This window comes from Protobothrops mucrosquamatus, unplaced genomic scaffold (assembly GCF_001527695.2).
Source record: "Protobothrops mucrosquamatus isolate PMUCROS unplaced genomic scaffold, P.Mucros_1.0 scaffold718, whole genome shotgun sequence".
Classification (NCBI taxonomy): domain Eukaryota; kingdom Metazoa; phylum Chordata; class Lepidosauria; order Squamata; family Viperidae; genus Protobothrops; species Protobothrops mucrosquamatus.
Genome location: NW_015386998.1, coordinates 445,050 through 468,305, shown reverse-complemented (window position 1 = coordinate 468,305; position 23,256 = coordinate 445,050). Strand labels below are relative to the sequence as shown.

The window sequence follows — 23,256 nt, the reverse complement described above, 5'->3', positions numbered from 1 at the left end:
TCCAGATAGTCTTTCACCGGTACCATTGTCTCATAACTAGCCTTGTCAAACCAGCCAATCTTAAAGTCCAAAAAACCAAATCTTATATAGTTCTTATCTTTATATATGGTTTTTATAATCCAATACATTTAAAATTGTGAAGGCACCACTAAAAGCAGTATTTTATAACAGTTCTTCTAATCAGGAGTCTTAAAATTATCAGCCAGCCAAAGTTGCAGTCCAGAATATTTAACCTTCTAAGAGCTTGCCAATAAATTCCCCTCTAGAAGATTAGCCAAAAGTCAAGGATTTTTCTTTTTCTGCAAACAATTCTTGAACTTAGAGATCACAGCTCAGTAAGTGTTTATAATCCCAGAAGGTCAGCAGTTTTTAAAACAAATATAATTCTCACTCTGTAGTAGATGGCCCAGTATATTTTCTATTTCCTCTATTCCCAGCTGTTTTCTATTTATCTAGAAGTCACTGAGGTTCAAATGAACAAGTTGTTCTTTATTTCTGGGCATCTTGCCAATTTCTGAGTCAATGCAGCTGCTGTTCTATGTTCTAATTCTCCACTAGATGTCAATAGCTTTTTATTTTCCAACTTTTAAAACAAATAATTATTTTCTTGTATTTTCATCAATACTCTTTCAGATGTGAAATCTTAACAGTTTTCATCATTTTCAGATTTATCCAGACTGTAGTATTATTGACTTAATTTCAATATATTTCTGCCCCCCATAAAAATTAAATTGCCGCTTCCGTCTATTTAAGGGTGAGGGTGCGGTCCCCTCCCTTCTCACTTTCGGAGGATTTTTTGCTTCTTGGGGATCTTTTCCAGGAAGTCAGTTACAAAATAGAAGAGAGAAGATCGATATTCTCACCCAGTTCCAAGTGTGCTGTCCATAGTTGTTCTGGTTAGTGGTTTTGGACTTTGGCTGCCGGTAACTTGGGCTAGTCACCGAGGTGTAGCTAGCCTTTCTCCTGTCTGATTAGAGGGCTTCTCATGGATCAAACGAATCGACCGCCTTTGTTCTGCGATCATTGGGGAGCTCTCTTTCTTTGCTACCTCTCTGGGGTGACTTTAGACCCATTTAGGGTCCCCTGGCAGGGTGAAACAGACATGGGGCGCGGAGCCCCGCAATCCCTCAGCTGTGTTGCTATGACGCAGGACCGGAAGTCGGTCCAGTGATTTTTCTCTCACCTGTGGTGAACATTAGAATCTATGATAAGGTAGCTGAAAAATAACCCTTTCCCACGATGTTGCATCATGCACTAATGAGTTTCATTGTAAGAACAAGGCGAGCTCAGTGCAAAAATAAATGGAGATTGAAACTATGCAGTTGTAGCTCAAGGTACTTCAATTTTGTCATCAGTTTCATTTCCAAAGCTCTCACCTCTTCTTTTCAGTCAGAAATGTTGAAACAAGAGCATTTTGTTAAAGCAAGGAGCAAAAATCTGTGCTTGAACTTAAAACACTTACAAAAGTCATTTCATCCCTCATAAAAGGAAAGAAAATTCCCCTATGCTTGACATTTTGCATGGCTCTACCTATGCTGAAGAAAATGGAGGGAAATAATTAAAATATTAATTTTGCTTGTTTATTTTCTTTGAGCTATTGAGAGGGACCTGCAAAGATGTCACACACTATCATTTTAGTTGAGGGATTACCTCTCCCAGGTAACATCTGCCCATCCCATTATGTCCGGCAGGAGAGCCATGCTCTGGATCCCATCTACTAGATCAGTGGTGGTGAACCTATGGCACGCGTGCCAGAGATGGCACTCAGAGCCCTATCTGTGGCACATGTGCCATACCCCGGAGATGGCGAGGGACTGGCCCTCGCCGCCCTGGCCCCACCCACCCAGTCTGCCATGACCACCGTGGCCATGCCTACCCGGCACCTGGTGATAAATAAGTGGGTTTTGGGTTGCAGTTTGGGCACTGGGTCTCTAAAAGGTTCACCATCACTGTACTAGATGGTGTTTCTCAATCTTGGCAGCTTTAAGATGTGTGGACTTCAACCCCCAGAATTTCCCAGCCAGGCATTCCCCAGAAACACTGTGCTAGGGATTGCCACCTGGTGGAATCTAGGAATGGAGCCTTTTCTCTTGTGGGATATCATTCTTCCCTTCCAGAAGATCAGACTGGCCCCACCCCTACTGACTTTTCATAACGCCTCAAAGAGATACCTTTGCAACCAGGCTTGAGGATTCAGGTGTACATTGCTGATAGTTTACCGTATATATTTTGGCTGCCAATTATGTTGTTTGGTTTTATATGGTTTTTAATGTTTTTTTTCTTTTCAAATTATGCCTTATTACATTCTCCAAAGAATAAAATATACAAAAAGAAAAAAATGGAAAAAAAATGCTTCTAGGTTGTATTCATATTTCTTTTTAACCGTTATAAGCTGCTCAGAGTCATGTATTTGGAATGGGTGGCTATATAAATTGAAATAATAATTAATAATGAATAGTTTCCTACCATCATCAAAAGCTCATAAGACTAAGGGTGAGGTACAAATTCTATCAATTAAGAGATAGAGCCCCTGCATCAGAAAATAATCCAAAAATCTACATTTTTATAGCAAAAATAAATTAATTCATTTCTTCAAAACATCTAACTAGTGTGTAAATCTTGTGTGGAGTTTCTCTTAATGTAATTTCTCTTTGGTATGTTATTCTCAACTGCCCTCTTTTCTTTTCTCTTGACTCATAATAAATAACTTCAGCTTCTTATCTGGAGAGGTGTAAATTATTGCAGTTGAGCATAATCTTATTTAATAATAAATTAGCCATTGAGCCATTTATAGTTGTTCAGGGCTTTCATTCCTTAAGATGGTTTGAGTAAATTCAGAGGAAAAGGAAATTCAAATGGTGCAGCAATACATAGAATAAACTGGAAGGTTTTTGTGCTTTAAAAATATTTCAAGCTTCTGTTATTTTGTCTTTTTAACTTGGAGAGTGAACCTTAATTATAACACAATTGCTAGCAATCTGTTTTTGACACTTAAGGACGTGGCTTCCCCTGTTTTAAATACATGCACACACTCACACAAACACACACACTAACTATATCAAATCCAAATTTATAATACTTTAATACCTGCTGAAATATTTGGAAATCTAAATATTATTTGATATTTTATATTGCCAGGTATGAGAGGATGCTAAACAGCTGTTCTGTTGCTCTAGTTGGGAAGTATACAAAACTGAGTGATTGCTACACCTCTATTTTCAAGGCATTAGAGCATTCAGCTATAGCAATTAATCACAAGCTTGATCTAATGGTGAGAATCAATCATTTTTTCCCTTTCATTGTTTCTTGTGTTTTGTAAGCATTGTTCCTAAAGTTTCTTTTTTGAGTAACATGTGCTCTTTAATAATTTTATTGATCTCTTGCACGTTTTCTAAAGTGGTTTACGTATGTGGCTTTGTCCTGAGAGTTGTTATAATAATTTATGTACTGGAATTTCTGAAAGATAAAGAGAATCTCATGTTCCTGAGAAATATTTTATTTCTTGATTAATATTATTTTATTTATTCATTTATAAAATGTACACACTGCCTATCTCACTAAAGTGACTCTGGTCAGTTTAACTGATATATTAATCCTACTCATAATTGTATGCATTAAGATAATGTTTTTACATGTGGGTAAGCAGTGTCAGGTCCACCATCTTCAGCTTGGCACTGCATTGACATCCTGCCATCAAAGAACTAGAGGAGAGGGATGGGAGGAACAAATGGGCAATAAAACTGTATGCATTTTGTGTAGGAATTTGGGAGGTGGGAATGACAGTTGAAGAAAAGCAGATCAACGTGGAACTGGTTCGTTCCAAGGCATCTTCAAGGCTGTTTGCCCTGAGTGTAAAAAGTTACCAGCTCAAACACCTCAATGTTCCCAAAACATCCCAACAGCATTGCATTGGCTAGATTTGGACTTGTCATGGAGGGAACGACAGGCCAGAAGAAAACAGTTTTATGTTGATGCGTGAGAAACTCAGATTCTGCCTGACTTTACTGCAATCAGCATCTCTTAGTAAAAGTACCTTTTACTTTAATAATAATAATAATAATAGTAAAGTTGGAAGGGACCTTGAAGGTCATCTAGTCCAACCTACTGCTCAGGCATGAAACCCTATACCATTTTGGACAAATGGCTGTCCAGTCTCTTCTTAAAAACTTCCAGTGTTGGAGCATTCACCGCTTCTGGAGGCAGGTTGTTCCACTGGTTAACCAAATGGAGTCAAGAGTTTTTCTTCCCTAAGGGATCAGACTGGGGCAGGTCTGACATTGGGTGGAATCTGCAATTGTGGTCAACCTGGAGCGGACATCACTCTATTGTGGGAACCGTGCACACGATGTTGGCTCAAGGGAGTGATCAGGAAGAGAAAAAAATGCTGGGGGGAGGCTTTGCTCAGGCCTCCTTCAGGACTGGATCTCTCTGAGTGGACGGGAGAGGCAGAAAACTGCAGTGACCCGCCAGGTGATTTTTGGATGTCAGGAGAAAGGAAGATTGGGAAAAGATACCCTTTTATTTATGGAAGCTGTGGCAGCTGCCGTCAGGAACAACAAGTGGAGCTGAAAGAACTGGAGGAAGAAGAGATGAGCAGAGAGCATGGCCAAGCTGACTGGATGATGCAGGAAACCATAAAATTCATGCGGGGAGGCGTAGTGGTTAGAATGCAGTACTGCAGGCTACTTCTGTTGACTGCTGGTTGCCAGCAGTTCAGCAATTCGATTCTCACTGGCTCAAGGTTGACTCAGCGTTCCATCCTGAAAAAAGTATCGCCCGGGGCACAGGTGATGAATATCATTTCTGTAGAAAAAGGAAGCCCCGAAAGCCAGCTGAGCATCCATAGCCTCCAGCGATGCTCCACTGCCTGCTTCAAGTGCCGGAAGGAGGGGTACCAGGCTACTGAATGCAAATCCAACCGTCTTGCCCAAAAGGTGACCCCAGGTTCCATCAAGAAGCCTGCTAAACTGCCACCGTGAACCTGTGAGATAGCCCTGGAAGGAGTGGAGGTTGTAGAGTTCATCCCATCTCCCCAGGATGGTGAAATAAGTCCTACTGGCCCAGCGGATGGCCCTGGAGAGAGTGATACTGACTCTGATGACAACAACTTGTTAAGTGGCCCAGTCACCCTGGTGAGTCCTCATTGAACTGGTTGTCCAATCCTTGGGACAAAAAACCAATCTACTGGCCCTTCTGGACTCAGGGTGTACCAGATGTCTAGTCAACCCTGCTGTAAGGACCTGCCCCAGCTGGTCCCTCAGGAAAGTAAAACTCTTGAATCCATGTGGTTGAATCAAAAGAACTTTTACTGAGAGAAATAATAATAATAATAATAATAATAATAATAACAACAACAACAACAACAACAGTAGTAGTAGTAATAGTAGTAGTAGTAAGAGTTGGAAGGGGCCTTGAAGGTCTTATAGTCTAACCTCCTACTCAGGCAGGAAACCCTATACCAGGGCTTTTCAACAGGTGGTATGCGTACCGCTTGTGGTACAATAACAAGTGGCAGGTGGTACGCAGCCCTGCCTAGCCAAGTGTAGTGGGGGAGGGAAAGAGCCAGCGCAGGAAAGGACTTACTGTGAGAGAGTCCTCTGGAGCTGTAGACTGGCTGGGGCGAGGCAAAGGCCCCAGGCTCACTTCTGGCTCACCCTTCCCCATGAGAAAGGAGGAGGAGGGGGGCAGAGACAGGAGAGGCTATAAAAGGAGGCAGTTTGGATGAGAGGGAGAGAGAGAAAAAAGCAGCAGCCTTGGGAGGAGGTGGAGTCAGCTCTAGATGCATCGAAGGGAAAGAAGAAGGAGGAGGAGAGTGGGGAAGAGGAGAGGAGATCAAGCAGGCCGGCCATGCGCCGATCTACAACTGCTATGGCAGAGCCACCTGTGCTGGCAGCAGCAAACAGGCAAGAAATGCACTGGGGGAGGGGTTGCCCTCCAAGAGGAATGAAAAAAGGCAGCAATGGCTGGAGGTGAGGCATGGAGGGAGGGAGATGGAGAGTGGAAGGATTCTTATGTGCTTTTGTGACTTTGAAGTTCTGGGATTTGTGAAATGTGGGATTTGTGTTCTTAAGGAGTTTTTGGCAATTTCTATTTGGCTGATGGCTGATGTCTCGTGTTAGCTTCTATTGCTCTGCTATAGTTAGCTGTAAGTTTTGCTGCAACGGATTTTGAAGTATTTTTCTCCTGAATGGATTTTGCCTGTAGCATTCCTTTACTTATGAATGGAGCCATTTGGGGAGGCTGCCTTAGCTGGTAGCCAATGCTTACTACATCTTTTTTCTTCCTTAAGTGCTGGCTGTGCTTCTTAACTTTCCTTTCTAGCCAGTAGCTAATTCTTAAAGGGAAATGTTCCTTTTTAAGCTAGTTCACTCAGCAGTTTGTCTTTTCTGTCTCTGAAGGCTTTTCCTTGTTTGATGAATTTATGGAAGAGAGAAAATTGGGGGGGGGGGTGTCAAAGTCTTCCTTCAGAAGGAGGTGGGCATGAGAAAGAGGGAGAGAGGGATGGAGGGAAGGAAGTCCCTCCTTAGCACTTGGCCACCAGCAGCCCTGCCATTGACTTTGCTTGTCAAAAGGTTGCAAAATAATAATAATAATAATAATGATGATGATGATGATGATGTTGGAAGGGACCTTGAAGGTCATCGAATCCAACCCCCTGCTCAGGCAGGAACCCTACACCATTTCAGACAAATGGCTGTCCAGTCTCTTCTTAAAAACTTCCAATGTTGGAGCATTCACCACTTCTGGAGGCAGGTTGTTCCATTGGTTAATTGTTCTAACTGTCAGGAAGTTTCTCCTTAGTTTTTTTTTTAAACAAGTTTTATTGGTTTTTTCATTTTACAAACAAGTGTTTAAGAAACAACGTGGTGGCAGGGCAGTCAATTGTCCACAAAACAAAGTCATATTCATAAAGTTCAAATTAAGTCATTAAAAACCTCCTCTTTTTCCCCTCTAATGACATATTATATTCAAATTGATATATTACAATACAACTAAATCAATCATAGCAATCCTCAATAATCTTTCGTCTAAATAGATCTACAAATCCGAATCCTGTATTGAGTTTACCTATTTCACTTACTATGTTCCATATTTCTAATCTAAATACCTAGTTAACACTTCGGAGGTCTCCCCATAACCTTTTCCCTTAACATATTCAATAAGCATTTATTATATCATTTCATCCTTTTTTCTTATTCCTCTTCTATTACAAGTAACTATCAATTCTAATAAGAAAAGAAAATATTAATTCAAATCAGAAAGGGAAAAAAAAAGAAGAGGAAAAAAAAACAAAAAACAAAACAAAGACAAGACAAGACAAAAAGAAAGAAAGAGAAAAAATACCTTTCTATTTCTATTATTCTTTATAATCTAACAATCAATCCCTCAATATCTATATCAGATTTCTTTAACATCCTCCCAAAATTACTGTATCCAAAGCATATTAATACATAGACAAAACAAGTTATTATTAAGTTCAAATCTTAATTAGTTTTTATTCAATCCAATCTCTTATTTAACTGTTTCAAGCCATAAATCAATCCATATCTGATAAGCCTTTTAGACCCATTACCTAAAACCTTAAGTCACATCCTTAAATCTTATTCTAGCTTTCCTTTTATGCCAAACCGGTTTCCATAACAAGGCCTCTATATCAATGAACAAGTCACTCTTTATGCCTTGTAGAATCCTTTGAATCAATCCGAGACGTCCTCTTTTCTGTTGTAGAGGCCTAGCTCCTTTGTAGGTAGTCCCTTGTTGTTTTGAAAAGTCAAATCTCCACATTTGAAACTGTTGAATAGCCGACTCAGTTATATCCAACTTTGTAGATGATAGTTGTTTATCCAAGCTACCATAGTTCTCAGCTTGTTGTATTTGTCTGTCCATTTCTATTGGCTTTAAGGATGTAAGTGAATTACTTACAATCCTTTTTGGTTCCTAAGAGATCTCATCCGTACACATATAAAGTAGAATAAAGTCTTCTTTACCTTTAGTTAGTCCCGCTTCTGTTATTTTTTGGTCTCTAGAAAGCTCAGATAAGGTCTGGGAGTCAATTTGTTAATTCAAGGCAGAATTTCTGTTTTTTATTTCCATAGTAAATTCTTTTATTTGCAAGCATATTTCATCAGTAGCTTCGTAAAGTTTTTCCAGTATAAGTTTATAGTCAAGTTGAACCAAGGGTTGCTCCATTTCAAAAATGATTAGAAACAGTCTGTATCATTTAGTAGAGGCTATATAGAAAATATTTAATCAATGTCCACCCCACCAGTACAGCTGTTAATTTTCTTTGTATTTTTCCTTTTTTTTTTAACACAAGTATGATGCATTTACTTACACAAACAAAAAAAAAAGAAATAATACATTAATAATACATTTTCGGAGACGCTCGGCAGGCCCTGCCTTGCCTCCACCCTCATTCACCTTCCTCTTCCTTCCTCTCCCTAGACCCACAACCTCTCCTCTTTCCTCCTTTCCACCTCCCTACATCCCATCTCCCTTCTCAACCGCCTCATCGAGTGCAGTTTGGGGTACCAGCCGAGCATCTCCTCTTTTTAATACAATTCCATTATTTACCTATAATATATAAATACATCAATTTTTATAATTCCCATAATCCCCTTCTCCCCTCCCCCTCCCCCCTAGACTTCCCAGAACCAAATACAGGGTTAAAACACATCCCATCCCATATCTAAGTAACAATTAAACTAAACAAACATAATACAATCAATATTTACATACTTTAACTCTAATATCTACTCAAAAACTATATGACATTTATTCATTCCATACTTTCTCTAAATATAATCTATCCATCTCCAACATTTAAGCTGTAAACTAGAATACATAAAAAAATTTCTCTTGAATTTTACACTTGAGTTTTTCCTTCACTTTCTTCACTCTTGAGTCAATACTTTCAAAGAAGTCTTCTTATCTTTCATTAGATCAACCACACCATTCCGATCACCCAACATAGTCCAATTAAATTATTTTCTTATGCAGAAACCTATAAAATTGTTTTTATTGTTGTTGCTGGTTTAGTACATATAGGCCAATGCCTTCTTCTTCAAAGCTGGAGAAATAAAATGAAATCCCAATCTCGAGTTAATCAAATGTTTTAAATCTCAGCGTCATCAACTTAACCATCCTTTGGCTTGTGGAGCTTATTGAGCATTCCCTGCAGATCTGTCGTTACAGATCTCTTTGGCCTCGCCCCTCCCACTGGCTCCGAGGTCGGTGAATATGTTATGGATACAAATTCTTTTTGTTGCTCTTTCTCTTTACGCCTATAAGCAGCACGGGTCATTCTTTGCTCCTTTGAATTCACTCCCAACTTTTGTTGATTCTGAAGATCTCCTACAGATGATGACATAGCCCCAGGCAATTCCACAACAGGTTGTTCCATCAAATCTTCCTTTGCTTTAGATGTCGATGATGATGATAAATCAGCTTTCAGGACCGATAAATAAAAATCTTTAGCTTTTTGAACCGTATTTAATCTGTATCTGGTCCCCACATAATTTACCACAATACCAAAAGGAATCTCCCATCTAAAGGGCATCTGCCGCTTCTTTAACTCCTGAGCCAAAAAAGTAAAATCCTTTCTTCCTCTTAAAATCTTAGAAGGTATTTCTTTTAAGAGTATAATATCTTGTGCAGCAATTTGAAATTTCTGCTGATAAAAAAGCTGTATAATTTCATTACGACGTACTCTTGTGGTAAAATAAACAACATCTCTAGGTATGTTTCTCTGACGTGCAACCCAGGAATTTACTCTAAAATTTTTTTCTATTTCTCCACAAATCACCTCTGGGTTGCAGTCCAAAACCAGGGCTAGAACTGTGACTATTTCTTCCTTAAGTTTCTCTTGTAAGTCCTCCTTAAGACCCCTAATCCTCAGAGCAAATTCCATTTCTCTATATTGTGACATTACCATATCCTTTTGAAGAATTTCCACACCTTCTTCTACTTTCTCAAGTCTGTCCTCTGCTCCTTCCATTTTCTCCACTAATTCATCTACCCGCCCTCTATATGATCAACATGAACTGCTAGTCCTCGAAAAATGTGTGATATATTTTCACAAAGTTCCTGATTTTTCTTATCAAGAAGCTCTTCTGTTTGTTTCACAGTCTGTAATGAGGACTTAGCTAAAGCCTCTTGTAGATCTTTAAGTGTAATGGAGGGAGGAGGTGACGGTGGAGGAGATCTAGGTTTTTGTTGTGGAATTTGCACAACTGGAGAAGAAATAGCTGTTTTAGGCAATGCAGAAACTCCAGTACGTTTTGAAGCCATTCTGCCAAATTATTTTTAAAACTCAACAACAGCAGGTATAAACTTAAAAAAGCTTGACTTAAGAAAAAATCTTTAAAATCATTTAAAATGTATCATTCCACAACTGGAAAAAGAGTGAAAGTTTTCCTTTTGTTACAAAGAAGCAGCGCTTCCACGGCCATTTTCTTCTCACTTTCACTTATAGCAAATAGCAAAAGTCCCAATAAAATCTTTGAGTTAAAGTCACAATTTAACTAAAGTAGAAATCTCCTGTCTGGTTCCGTCTGTTTAGAAGTTACTCACAAGCAGATACAAAGTAGCAGCAGTGGTGGCGACGTCTAGCTTCACTCCGAAGAGCGAAGGCACTCCGAGCTGCGGAGAGAGGTCCGGACTCCGGGGATCGTTCCTGGGGGGACTAGGGAACTCAACCCCTATCCAGACCGAACTCACTTTCTCCCCTTCGCCTGGGGAGAAAGTTCCGAGCCGCAAAACAGCTGATCCGCGCTGTTTTGACAGGCTTTGACGCAGTCCCAGGTGGGAGGCTAAGAAAAATCCTCCTTCGGCGAAGCCTCGCCACCGGAAGTCCCTTTGTATTTTTCCTTTTGTGGTAATCTGAAAGTCAAAGTCAATCTGAGTCACCAGAAAAGGGGGAAAGCTGCAATTTTAGCTTTTTCCACAAGGTGTCCTCAGCACAATGTAAAATCCTCTCCCACAGACCAAAAATCTCACAAACTCAAATCCATCAGCAGATTCAATATTAAAAAGTTTTCCAAGACCCCAAAGTGAAAAATAAAAATAAAGGTTAAAAAAAAGTCACTTTAAATTAATTCAATCCATAAGCTTCTTTTTCCCACACTCACCAACGCCGCCTTCTCAGAGCAGGGAAATAATTTCAAAGGTGCTTTTTACAGGCACAAAAAAAAGAGGAAAAATCAAGAGAGGGAAGGTAAAAAGTCTCACCCGGCTCAGCCACGGTGGTTCCTGTGCTTAGATGTTCTTCTGACTTCTGGTTTCAGCGGCTAGGTGAATGGCCATTTTACTGGCTGTTCTTTCCACCGTCGGCCCAAAGGAGCAAATCTCGATCCCTGGAAGAAGCTGCCGCTCTTCCAAGGACAACGAGGACCTCCTCACCGGTAGCCGCCCATCCAAGGCGGCTTTTCGACCCAATTAAGGGGTCTACCGGCAGCAGAGAATCAGCTGGTGAGGAGAGCCGTCTCCTCACGCAGCTGCAAGCGCCGCCATCCGGAACCGGAAGTCCTCCTTAGTTCTAAGTTGCTTCTCTCCTTGATCAGTTTCCATCCATTGCTTCTCGTCCTGCCTTCAGGCGCCTTGGAGAATAGCTTGACTCCCTCTTCTTTGTGGCAGCCCCTAAGATATTGGAACACTGCTATCATGTCACCCCTCGTCCTTTTCTTCATTAAACTAGACATATCCAATTCCAGCAACCGTTCTTTATATGTTTTAGCCCACCTCCTGCCTTGGCTTTGGGGCCCCTAAGCCCTTTCCTAGTTTTCCTTTTGCTTCACCTCCCCCCAGGTTTTAAGCAGCTCCCTCCTCCAGTTCACATAGGGTTTCCATTTCCGTAACTATGCTAATCCTAGCACCAGGGGTCTTTCCAAATGTGAGTTCCACCAGAGCAAAATTGGCTATCTGGGCTACCGCATCTCCAACGATGGATAGAGGTGGAGAAGATTCGAACTGTACCAGACTAGGCTTCACCCTACACCAGAAAGGAACTGCAAAGGTTTCTGAGGTTTGCGAACTTTTACCGCCAATTTATCCCATTGTTTGCTCAGATTGCCCTTCCCATCACCAATGTGTTAAAAACGAAAGAGGAAGGGAAGCCCAAACTCAGCTAGCCGCTGAAATGGACAATGGAATGCCAAGTGATGCATCTGTTTGCAGCTGAGCCGGTGTTGAAACACCCAGACCCAAACACCCCATTCATCGTTCAGGTGGATGCTAGTGATGCAACGGAATGAACAGGGTGCCCAGCAACCATGTGCATACACCTCCAAACAGAACGGTGGTGGGTGGTCTGGGAAAAGGAAGCTTACTTGGTGCACTGGGTGCTCCTAATTTGAAGACATTTTCTGGAAGGGGCAAAACAGTGTTCAAGGTGTGGACTGATCATAAAAACTTGGAGACTGTAAAAAAAACCCAGAGATTGTTGCCCAAGCAGGTCCGCTAGGCTCAATACTTAACTGTTTCAATTTTGCATTGCAGTACATCTCGGGGGGGAAACATTTCCTGGCATATGCTTTGTCCAGAATGTCGCAATACAACAACTCTAAGCCTGAAGTGATCAGGCCAGTCATTCCATCCCGCCAGCTTGCTGCACCAGTAACCACCCGAGTGCAAGCAAAAATGAAGCCCCAGATAGACTAGAATGTAGAATTGACCCTAAAGGGGGCATTGGAGAGTGATAAGTGGTTCCAAACCCAAAAGAGTGAATGTACAATGCAGAATGGTCTAGCCTGGGTGGGGGCTAAGTTATACATTCCCAAAAGCCAACAATTACTAGTGCTAAAGAAAAGTCATAACTCTAAAACCACAGGGCATTTCAGGTTTGTAAAAACCTTACACTTAATTAAATGGCAATTTTGGTGGCCATTGCTAAAAAAAGACATTGAGTGCTATGTAGCCAGTTGCCCAGTATGTGCCTCACCAAATGACAACAAGGGAAAGCCGCACCTCTGCTCCAACCAGTGGCGGAGTCCAATGCTCCATGGAAAGAAATCTCCATGGATTTTATAGTGGAACTCCCCCAAGAGCTCAGGGAACACAGTAATTTGGGTGATAACTGATCTGTTTTCTAAGCAGGTACACTTTGTGCAAAGGCCAGAAAATCCCTTCTGCACCCACCCAGACTAAACTGTTTATGCAGCATGTTGCCTGATGATCCACAGTGAATAATATCTGACCACAGAGTGCAATTCACTTCAAAGTTCTGGCAAGAGTTTTTAAAGCTTTTGGGGACGACCCAGGGGTTTAGTTCCAGTCATCATCTGCAGATGAATGGAGGCTGTGAACTTGCAAATGGGGTCCTAGAACAATACCTTAGCCATACACAGTTAAAATGGATTAGTTGGTAGAAGAATACAATGTATGTATATTTTGAATTGCAGTTTAAGCGTGTAGAATGCACTGGAAATTTGGCTAATTAATATTAGTGTTAATATTATGCTGTTCTACAGTTTGCAAGATATCTATATATGCATTAGCTGTACTTTCCTCTGATCTCTGTCTGTATGTATACAATATGAAAGCATCCTCACACAGACAGAGCTACTATTTCAATGATAATTAAATGAAAATATTTTTAATATATACATTGATTGTAAGAAAGATACAGACAGCCTTCCCCAATTCTGTAACCTTTATATTTCCAGCAAATGCTGTCATTGGCCGGCATATAGTATTTGTACGAATAATGTCAATTAGAAAATGCAGCTTGTAGTTCTCCTGACTGGAAATAAAAATGCTGATGCTGATGTATGAATTACTGGAACTGAAAGTACAGAAGGGCTATTATTATTTATGAATGAATTTCAAAATGATTGTAGGTTTAGAACAGGGGTGTCAAACTGCTGGCCCGTGGGCCAGTTGCATCATGTGGAGGCTGTGCCCACCTCAGCTCCGGCAATGCAAAAAAAAGTCGTGATACATTGTGACATGTTATGTGACGTGGCGAGTTTGCTACCCATGGTTTAGAAGGAGGTTAATTACTATCAGAGAAAATAGTAGATTTTGTAATGTATCGCTGCTGTGAAGTTAAACATTTTCATTTTATCTGGTGGAAATAAATATCCTATTAAAATATTTAAGCATTGTATTGAAAATTCCTAGAAACTAGCGTTTTTATTTAATGACTTTAAATATCTTTCTTTGATCCAACTGAATTTTTTAATATAGAAATTATATCTCTAAAAGGAAATTAGAAGTTCATTTCAGATCTTGAATTGCATTATTGTGTTATGAAAAACTTGGCCACAGTAATAATAATGAATTATTAATTTTAAACAATTGTTTTCCATTACATAGCTATCTTTTTTTTAATCTCCTTTGCACTTCGCAAGAAAAATGGCAGAGAACATCTGTAAGGACCCACTTCAACTAACCACCCAAGAAAGAAGAAGTCTTGAAACAGGCATTGTCTTAAAAGAATACTTTTATTAGGGGTCAGTGACAGTAGGGAAGTCAAGGCGAGATCTGGGGAAAATCCCATGCAAATGATATAGTTAAGCTAGCAATATTCCTCCTTCCACCAAAGTCATAATGTCCATTTGAAATCCAGTCAATCCACAGGTGATCTGATGAGTGGGTAACTGGCACAGTTGGCGCACATCTCAAGGTCTTCTCCAGTTTTGTTTCTCTGTAATCAATGAGATTTATCAGGATATTGAGAATGGAACTGTTCTAAAAGCTTAGTGGCTCTAACATGTCTCTTGTTCACCCACTCATTCTGGGCAGAAGGGAGGTTTTTCCAAAGTACCAGGTACTGTGTCACCCCATGGTGTATACGAGAGTCTAAAATGTCTGATTTCAAAGTGTTGTTCTCCCTCAACCATGATAGGAGGTGGCACTGGGGGTGCAGGAGGTCTGAGATTTGAGGTAACCTTTGGTTTGAGCAAACTGCAATGGAAAACAGGATGGATTTTCCATAGATTCTTTGGCAAGTCTAGCTCAACAGTCACAGGATTGATGATGCGTTTAACTGGTCCTATAAACTTAGGACCTAATTTCTTTGAAGATTGCCGGGACTGTAAATACTTTGTAGAAAGGAACACCCAGTCTCCCACTTGATATGGCTTTTGTTCTACCCTTCATTTAGCAGCTTGGACTTTATAAGCCTCCCTAGCCTCATCCAGGGTTTTCCTGACCACTGGTCAGGTGTTTTGCAATTGTTTGATTCACTCCTGCAAGGATTGGATTTCTGGTTCTTTTGTGGGGAGTTCAGGCATGGCCACAAAAGTTTGGCCATTTGCTACTTGAAATGGAGTAAACCCAGTACTTGAGTGTACAGCATTATTGTAAACAACCTCAGCAAACAATAGCAGGTCGGCCCAATTGTCTTGGTGATAATTAATAAAACATCTCAGGTATTGTTCTATAATTGAGTTAAGTCTCTTTATCTCTCCACTTGTTTGAGGATGGTGGGAAGATGATAATCCTTGACTAGAACCCAGAAAAGCATTCCAGAACTTAGAAGTGAATTGAACCCCCCCCCCCAGTCTGAAATTATATGTTGTGGAGCCCCATGAAATTGATATACATTTTCCACAAAGAGTTTAGCTAAAGTTTTTGCAGTTGGAATCTTGGGGCATGGAATGAAATGAACTTGTCTGGAGAACCAAAGTGTCTTGCAGTTTTCGAATCATGTCCTGCTTGCATCACTTTAAGTCTCAATTCTGCTGGACCATAGAGTTTTTCCCCAATCCATGCTAAACCATCTTTTAACACACACAGGTTATTAGAAACCATTCATCTGTTTCTAAGGCAGTTTTAAATTCCTGTAATAAAGTCTTTCCAATGGCACCCACTGGTTTTGATTGGGTCCTGGTGATTAGAGGGGCTGCTAGTTGATGAGGATGCAGAAATGGTTTGGCTACTTCTGCTTTCTTGCTGTTATACTGTGGTAGCCTGGATAATGCATCAGCTAGAAAATTCTTTCCCCCAGGGAGGTAGTGAATTGTAAAATTAAAACGATGAAAAGCTGGGACCACCTTGCCTGCTTAGGGGAGAGTTTTCTGGGTGTTTTCATGGCTTCAAGGTACTTATGGTCAGTCCATACTTGGAATGGTATTTTGTTTCCTTCTAGGAAATGTCTCCAAGTTAGTGAAGCTCACTGTACAGCATAGGCCTCTTTCTCCCAAGCTGTCCACCTCTGCTCGGTCTCAGACAGTTTCCTCGAGGTGTAAGCACAGAGCTGTTATTATCCTTCTTTATTTCTCTGCAGCAAAACCGCTCCCATAGCTACATTGCTTGCATCAGCCTGAATTATAAATGGTTGGTCTGCGTCCAGATGTTTTAAAACCGGCTCCATAGAAAACAGTCTTTTAAGTTTCTCAAAAGCTGCTTGGCATTCTCCTGTCCATTTCAGTGGTTGACTGGGTTTTGGCTTATCTCCCCCTCTAGTCTTTAACAGGTTTGTAATTGGGAGGGCAATCTGTGCAAAAGATGGGATGAATTGTCTGTAGAAATTTGCAAATCCTAGGATACTTTGGAGTTGTTTCCTGGTTTTGAGAGGTGCCCGGTCTAAGACTGCCCTCACTTTCTCTGGGTCTATCTCTATCCCTTCATTTGATATGTGATAATCCAGTAATACGATTTTTGTGAAACTCACATTTTGATAGTTTGGCATACAGTTTGGCAGAGCGCAATTTTTTCAGTACCGTTCTGACTAGCTTAATGTGCTCATCTTTTGTTTCAATATAAATAAGGATATTGTCCAGGTAAACTAGAATCCCCTTATATAAGTGATCACGTAGGATTTCATTGATCAGTTGCATGAATACTGCAGTGCCCCACTGTAATCCAACTGGGAGAACTTTAAATTGGAAGCAACCCAATGGCCAATTGAAAACAGTTTTCCACTTATCTCCTTTCTTTATTCTTATGCAATAATAAGCCTCTCTTAAGTCCAGTTTTGACAAAAAAAATTCCTTTTGATAGGTGCTCTAACATGTCTTTCATTAAAGGTAATGGATACATGTTTTCCATGCACACAGCGTTCAGGCTCCTATAATCAACACAGAGATGAAGAGAGCCATCTTTCTTCTCTCTGAATAACACGGGCTGCTACCCGGGGTCTAGCTGGCTCGATAAACCCCCGCTCCAAGTTCTTTTTGATAAATTTTTCCAGTACGCTCAACTCCCTAGGAATCATCAAGTACATTTTTGGTTTTGGCAATTTCGCCCCTGGAATTGCATATTCTGTGGGCCGATGAGGAGGAGTTCGTCTGCCCTCTGCTCACTGAAGGCTTCAGCCAAATCTCAGTATCCCATTGGGAGGCTGTGCAAGTCTGACTCACTGAAGACGGAGGCAAAATCACGACATAATCCACATCTTCCGACTTTTTCTTTAGTGACAGGCGAGACTTCCCCCTGCAGGAATCTCAGTTGCCCTTCTCTCCAGTTGATCATGGGGTTCCACTTATTTAGCCAAGCCAGTTCCAGAACTAATGGCCACTATCCCCGGGGCCACAATAAACATTAAAAGTCTCTGTGTGACCTCCCAGGTCGATGTATAAGGGTCTGGTGGCAAAACTGGCAGGCACCCCCCCTCACAACTGAACCATCCAGTTGGCAAAAAGTAATTGGAATCTTAAGCCTCCTGAGGAGGATCCCCATTTTCCCCATGAGTTCTGGGCTAATAATGCACCGGGTACACCCCAAGTCCAGCAAGACTGCTAATTTCACTGTCCTCCCAGTGCTGAGTATGGAAAGTTCTAGAGGCACTATTATGGGGTCAATTGGCCCACTCACCAATAGGTCATCCTCATAGTCATCCTTCACTGTCCCTGGATCATCGTAGTGTTGAGTCGGAGCTCGACCCTCTCGATTATGATCCCAGGGGAGCTCTACGACTTCCTCGGATCTCATTGCAATCTCCCTGGGGCGTGATTGGATCCTCAGGGGTCTCTTGGCTGGTAGAAGATCCCCTCTCTTGGCAGGTGTCTTACTGCGGCAATCCACAGCTCAATGTCCCTCTTTGCCACATTTGAAGTCGGCAGTGCTGCAAGGTGGGGCAGGCAAAGCTCGTGCAGTCTCCCCTCGCTTATCACTCTGCGGCTTGAAGCTTGGCCTCACCGGGCGATGCAGATGCTTGTGTTGATCAATCTCTACTTCCTCAGCTAGCAGGCACCAGTCATAGCCCTGGGGCCCCCGGGCTACACAGGCATTATACAGCTCTTCATTGAGTCCATCCTGGAAACAGCTTACCAGAATGTCCTCTGGCCAGTGCAGGTGAACTCCTTGGTATACTCAGCGACTAGTCTCCTTCCTTGTTTCACTCTCTTAATCTGCTTCCAGGCTTTCTTATCGGCCAGCCAGTCTTCGAAATGCCTGCGGAGTGCGGCCATAAATCGATTGAAGTTTCTCAATTCAGGTGCATTGCAGTTGTACAGGGTCACTATACAGTCAGCTGCTCCACCTTCCAGAGCCAGGGTGACCACACGAACTTTCTCAACATCAGTAGGCAGTGTTCTCCCATAGATTTGCATGTAGGTGAACACTTGTGCTAGGAAATAACCCAATCACTTCGGGTCTCCATCAAACTTCACTCTGATTGGAATTGGTTTCGCCTCGGCTGGTTGAGGCAGTCTGCCTCTGGCTCCTTGAGATGGGCGGCCCCGCCGCTGTGCTACCTCCTGGGCTCCAGCCACTGCTGTCTCTTGGACCTCCAATTCTTTCTTGTCCAATTCCCCCTCCGACTCTTCTTCCGACTCATGGCTTTTCTTTAGCTGCATCTTAAATTCATCAAGGGTCTTTTTCACATACTCCATCACCGCTTCCATTGGCCCCGATTTTAGTTCCTCCTTTTCTCTGTCTTTGTTGGGAGGGGCAGTTTCTGGATTTTTCTTCTTTACTTTTTTTCCCCCTCCGCCTTGAGTAAGAGAGACTTTCAGGGCTTTCTCTTCCCATCCTTCCTTCTTACCTACCATCTGGCTCGATCTTTACCAGAAGATCCGGCCCAGGTCCGTGGAGAGGCTTTCATTGGCTTTTAGGCAGAAGAGATCTTTGGACCATTTCTCTGCCTGGAACTCCTCCATGTAGAAATAGTTTGCAACTCCCCCGGTAGGGCAGCAGCTTCTCCGGGTTGAGTACTATGCAGATCTTGCCTTATGTAAGGACCCACTTCAACTAACCACCCAAGAAAGCAGAACTCTTGAAACAGGCATTGTCTCAAAAGGATACTTTTATTAGGGGTCAGTGACAGTAGGGAAGTCAAGGCGAGATCTGGGGAAAATCCCACGCAAACGGTATAGTTAAGCTAGCAATATTCCTCCTCCCACCAAAGTTATAATGTCCATTTGATATCCAGCCAATCCACAGGTGGTTTGATGAATGGGTAACTGGCACAGTTGGCGCACATCTCAAGGTCTTCTCCATTTTTGTTTCTCTATAACTGTCTCCCTGATAAGGGAGATACATTCCTTTCTCAAGGGGATAGAGGCAGGAGGAGAGAGTAGAAAGCGAAAGTTATCCCAAGTTAGAGTAAGCTCCCCCTCCCCCAGCAGAATGGCAGGCCCCAAAAGTAGAATATATATGCAGGGAAAACAATGAGGGTTTGAGGACCTGACAACATCATTCATTTGAAACAAGCTTTCCCTCTTTTTTTAATGAATTTGAAAAACACCCTGAAGCCCATGTTTTATTCAACCTGTTCTGCATTATATAAATGTCTCTAAATTATGTAAAATTTACATTATTCAATAGATTCCCTAACACTTAGAGTACAATCACGGAACCAGTGCTAGAGTAGAATGCTTTGTACTTTACTAATTATAAACTGTTAAGATTTTTACTTTGAGTAGAGTTCCGTTGTATTTAATGTATGTGTGTTAAAGTATGTTCTGCCTTTTTATTCAACTAGTATATAGATTCAGCAGACCTCGAGCCTGCTATGGAGGCTGAGAATCCAGTGAGATTCCATCAGGCCTGGCAGAAGCTATGTAAAGCAGAGTAAGCAAATACCTTTTTCTTCAGCTTCCACTCCGATTTACCTGGGTGATTCTTGTTTATTGTTTTATAAATAAATGCATTTTAATTTTATTTAAAATCATCTCAAAACTTGAACATCTGATATATCAGTGTGTAGAACGTATTTGTACCCAACTCTTACTATGCATTTCTGGAAATTTCAGCCTTACTTTTGCTGAAGTATTCCTATTACATGTTTTATTTAGTTTTTATGAATGTCCTAAACTCTGAATTGAAATAAGTTATAATAAAAAGCAAACCTTTAGTTTATGTTAATTGATAATATTATTATGTGAACAAGAAACAGGTTTATGCAACGCAGACAAAGATTTTTAAAAATTGTCCTTAGGATGAGGTCACACATTATGTATCATAATGGTATGTTTGAAATAACATACACTGATAAAATGTTAAGATGAAAAACTCAGATAAAAGGTCTTTTATGTTCTACCATCAGTAAAAGTATGGCACAGATACGCATAATTCTCAAATCTAAATTATTTGGCTCATGTGTTATGCTTGAATTTTGTATTGTGTATATTTCAGTTGCATATTAGTACCTGGAGGCTTTGGCCATAGGGGAACTGAAGGAAAACTTCAAGCCATTTCATGGGCAAGAAAAAAGAAAAAGCCTTTTCTTGGTAAGAAAGTACACCAGGAGTGGACTTTTAGTCTTGCATAATTGATAACATTTGTTCAAGTCAGATTTCCCAGGCTTGTGAATCTTCAATTTCAAAGTAGAAATGCCAGCTCGGAAGCTTGTGACCTCTTAGGGCACTTCATGCAGCAGCTATTTCAGAAAAGTCCTGGCAGCTGTGGAAGTTGAACTGGCTTCTACTTCAGTGGAAAAATTGCACAAGCAGTTTTACAGCTTGTTCTCTGTTGCCTTAGAACAGGGGTGTCAAACTGCCGGCCCGTGGACCGGATGTGTCATGCGGAAGCCGCGCCCACCCCATTGCCGGCAATGGCAAAACCATTCCGATACGTTGCGCGACGTCACATGACGTCGCGAGTTTGATGTGTCTGCCTTAGAACAAGTAGGTTTCCAATTTTTTCCTCTCCTGCTTGGTGATAGGGTGGTGTTGTATTTTGCCACTGTCTTCTTGATGTACACAACCTCATTGAGGACTTGCTTTGCCATTTCCACAATAAAGGGATGGTGTGTTTTTTAATGACAGATGGCCTCCTATTGGCTTTTTATTGGTTTTAGAGAGCAATAGGGTGCAAAGAGCAACTTCCAATCAGTGTCTTACTTCTTGGACAATTACCATCATGGAGCAACAAAGCTCTTTTTATCCCCTTTACCCAAAAAAGGAAATAAAATAATTATTGATGTTTGATATTTCCCCCCTGATATTCCAGCTTATGGATTTGTCTGGCAGTTTGCAAAAAGCATGGCAGTTTGCCATATTAGGTGAGTATAGGTAGTCCTCGACTTAGGATCACAATTGAGCCCAAAATTTCTGTTGATAAGTAAGACATTTGTTAAGTGAGCTTTGCCCCATTTTATGACCTTTCTTGCCACAGTTGTTAAGTGAATCACTGCAGTTGATAATTTAGTAACCTGGTTATTAAGTGAATCTTGCTTCCCCATTGACTTTGCTTGTCAGAAGGTCACAGAAGGTGATCACATGACCCCAGGACCCCAGCAACCATCATAAATATGAACCAGTTGCCAAGCATCTGAATTTTAATCATGTGACTATGGGGATGCTGCAGTGGTCATATGTGTGAAAAATTGTCATAAGTCACTTTTTTAATGCTGTTGTAACTTTGAACGGTCACTAAAAGTTGATAGGACTACCAGTATTCAAGGAAAGTTTGTCTAGCTCTTATTCCCAGTTCTCAGTTACTTTCTAATAATAAAAAATATGCAAGTGCCAATCAGTTGATTAATCTTATGCCTAAAACGAAGAGATGATAAAATATTACAGCAACATAAATGCAGAAGAAAGGATGATGTTTAAAATTCAAAGTGATAAAGACAGGTAGTCCTTAACTTACAACCACAATTGGGACCAGAAATCCAGCTGTAAGTCATTGTGGTTGTAAGTCGAGGTCCCCATGTGATGGATCCACATTTTTTACATCTTTTGTGGTGGTTGTTAAGAGAATCACTGTGTTCATTAGGCAAAGCTATTTTCTGAATGGATGGTTTTCACTGGAAACTAGCAAAAAGCACTGGAAACCAACAAAAAAAAATGCAAATTATGGTCACATCACTGCAGAATGTTGCAATTAGTTATAAAAGTGACTGGTTGCCAAGCACCTGTCGTACTGTCATATGACCACAGGGGGCAGTACAACAATTTACAGTCCCTCTGTGTGTTTGTGTGTCCGCTCACTCTACAGACCATAAAGCACCAATTCCATCCACTTCTTAAATGTGAATGGTCATTAGGCAACAGGTTGTTAAGTTGAGGATTCCCTGTGACATTTTGTTTTTAAATTTTTGCTTCACTTTTTTGCTCTTGGGATCACAAAGCAACCGCATATGTTCTGTTTCTTGGCTGGAAAATATATATAAATGCATATATGTAATTGTATCATTTACCATTTTTTGTTACTTATAGGAATTTGTTTGGGAATGCAGCTGGCAGTAGTGGAATTTGCAAGGAACTGTCTAAACTGGCAAGGTATATGCTATTTTACACCTAATTATCTGGGAGTAAGCCCCACTTTAACTTAGTAAAAATCTAATAAAGCGTAAGCTCTGTAAGTGAAGAAATCTCCACTTGCAGAAGAAGATAGTTCTTAGCTACATTCAGTAATTAATCAGACTGAGGGAATAAAGCAAGATAATTTCATTTAGCACAATTGTTGTATAAGAGGTTCCCTCCTTAGGAAAAATATGTCAGGAAGAAATCCAAAAAATAATTGTTTTTTTTATAGAATTATTGATTCTCAGCATTTTTTAATATTTAATTTTGGTGTTGCATAACTACCAACCAACACTGTAAGTAAAAGTTATATAAGTCAATGGCATACTTCAATAATACTGTAAGTTGCACTTCTTAGATCTCAGCTACCTTCAGTACCCCTTTACAGTTGCAAGAAAAAGTATGTGAACCCCTTGGGATAAAGCGGAGTTTTGCATGAATTGGTCATAAAATGTGCTCTGAACGTCATCTAAGTCACAACAATAGAAAAACACAGTCTGCTGAAAATAATAATACACAAACATTACATGTTGCCATGGTTTAATTGAACATAACATGTAAACATTCACAGTGCAGGGAGGAAAAAGTATGTGAACCGTTGGACTTAATAACTGGTTGACCC

At 40.9% G+C, this 23,256-nt stretch overlaps 1 protein-coding gene across 2 annotated transcripts in view; it reads left to right on the top strand.

Annotated features, from left to right (window-relative positions):
* Positions 1-23,256, top strand: part of CTPS2 (CTP synthase 2) — a gene marked incomplete in the record, with an annotated part of 203,786 nt that overhangs the window by 75,679 nt on the left and 104,851 nt on the right. For both annotated transcript variants that reach the window (XM_015818319.1, XM_015818320.1), the window contains 4 exon segments: positions 3,139-3,271; positions 19,868-19,956; positions 20,521-20,615; positions 22,548-22,610. In XM_015818319.1, the coding sequence (XP_015673805.1) occupies positions 3,139-3,271; positions 19,868-19,956; positions 20,521-20,615; positions 22,548-22,610 (380 nt within the window).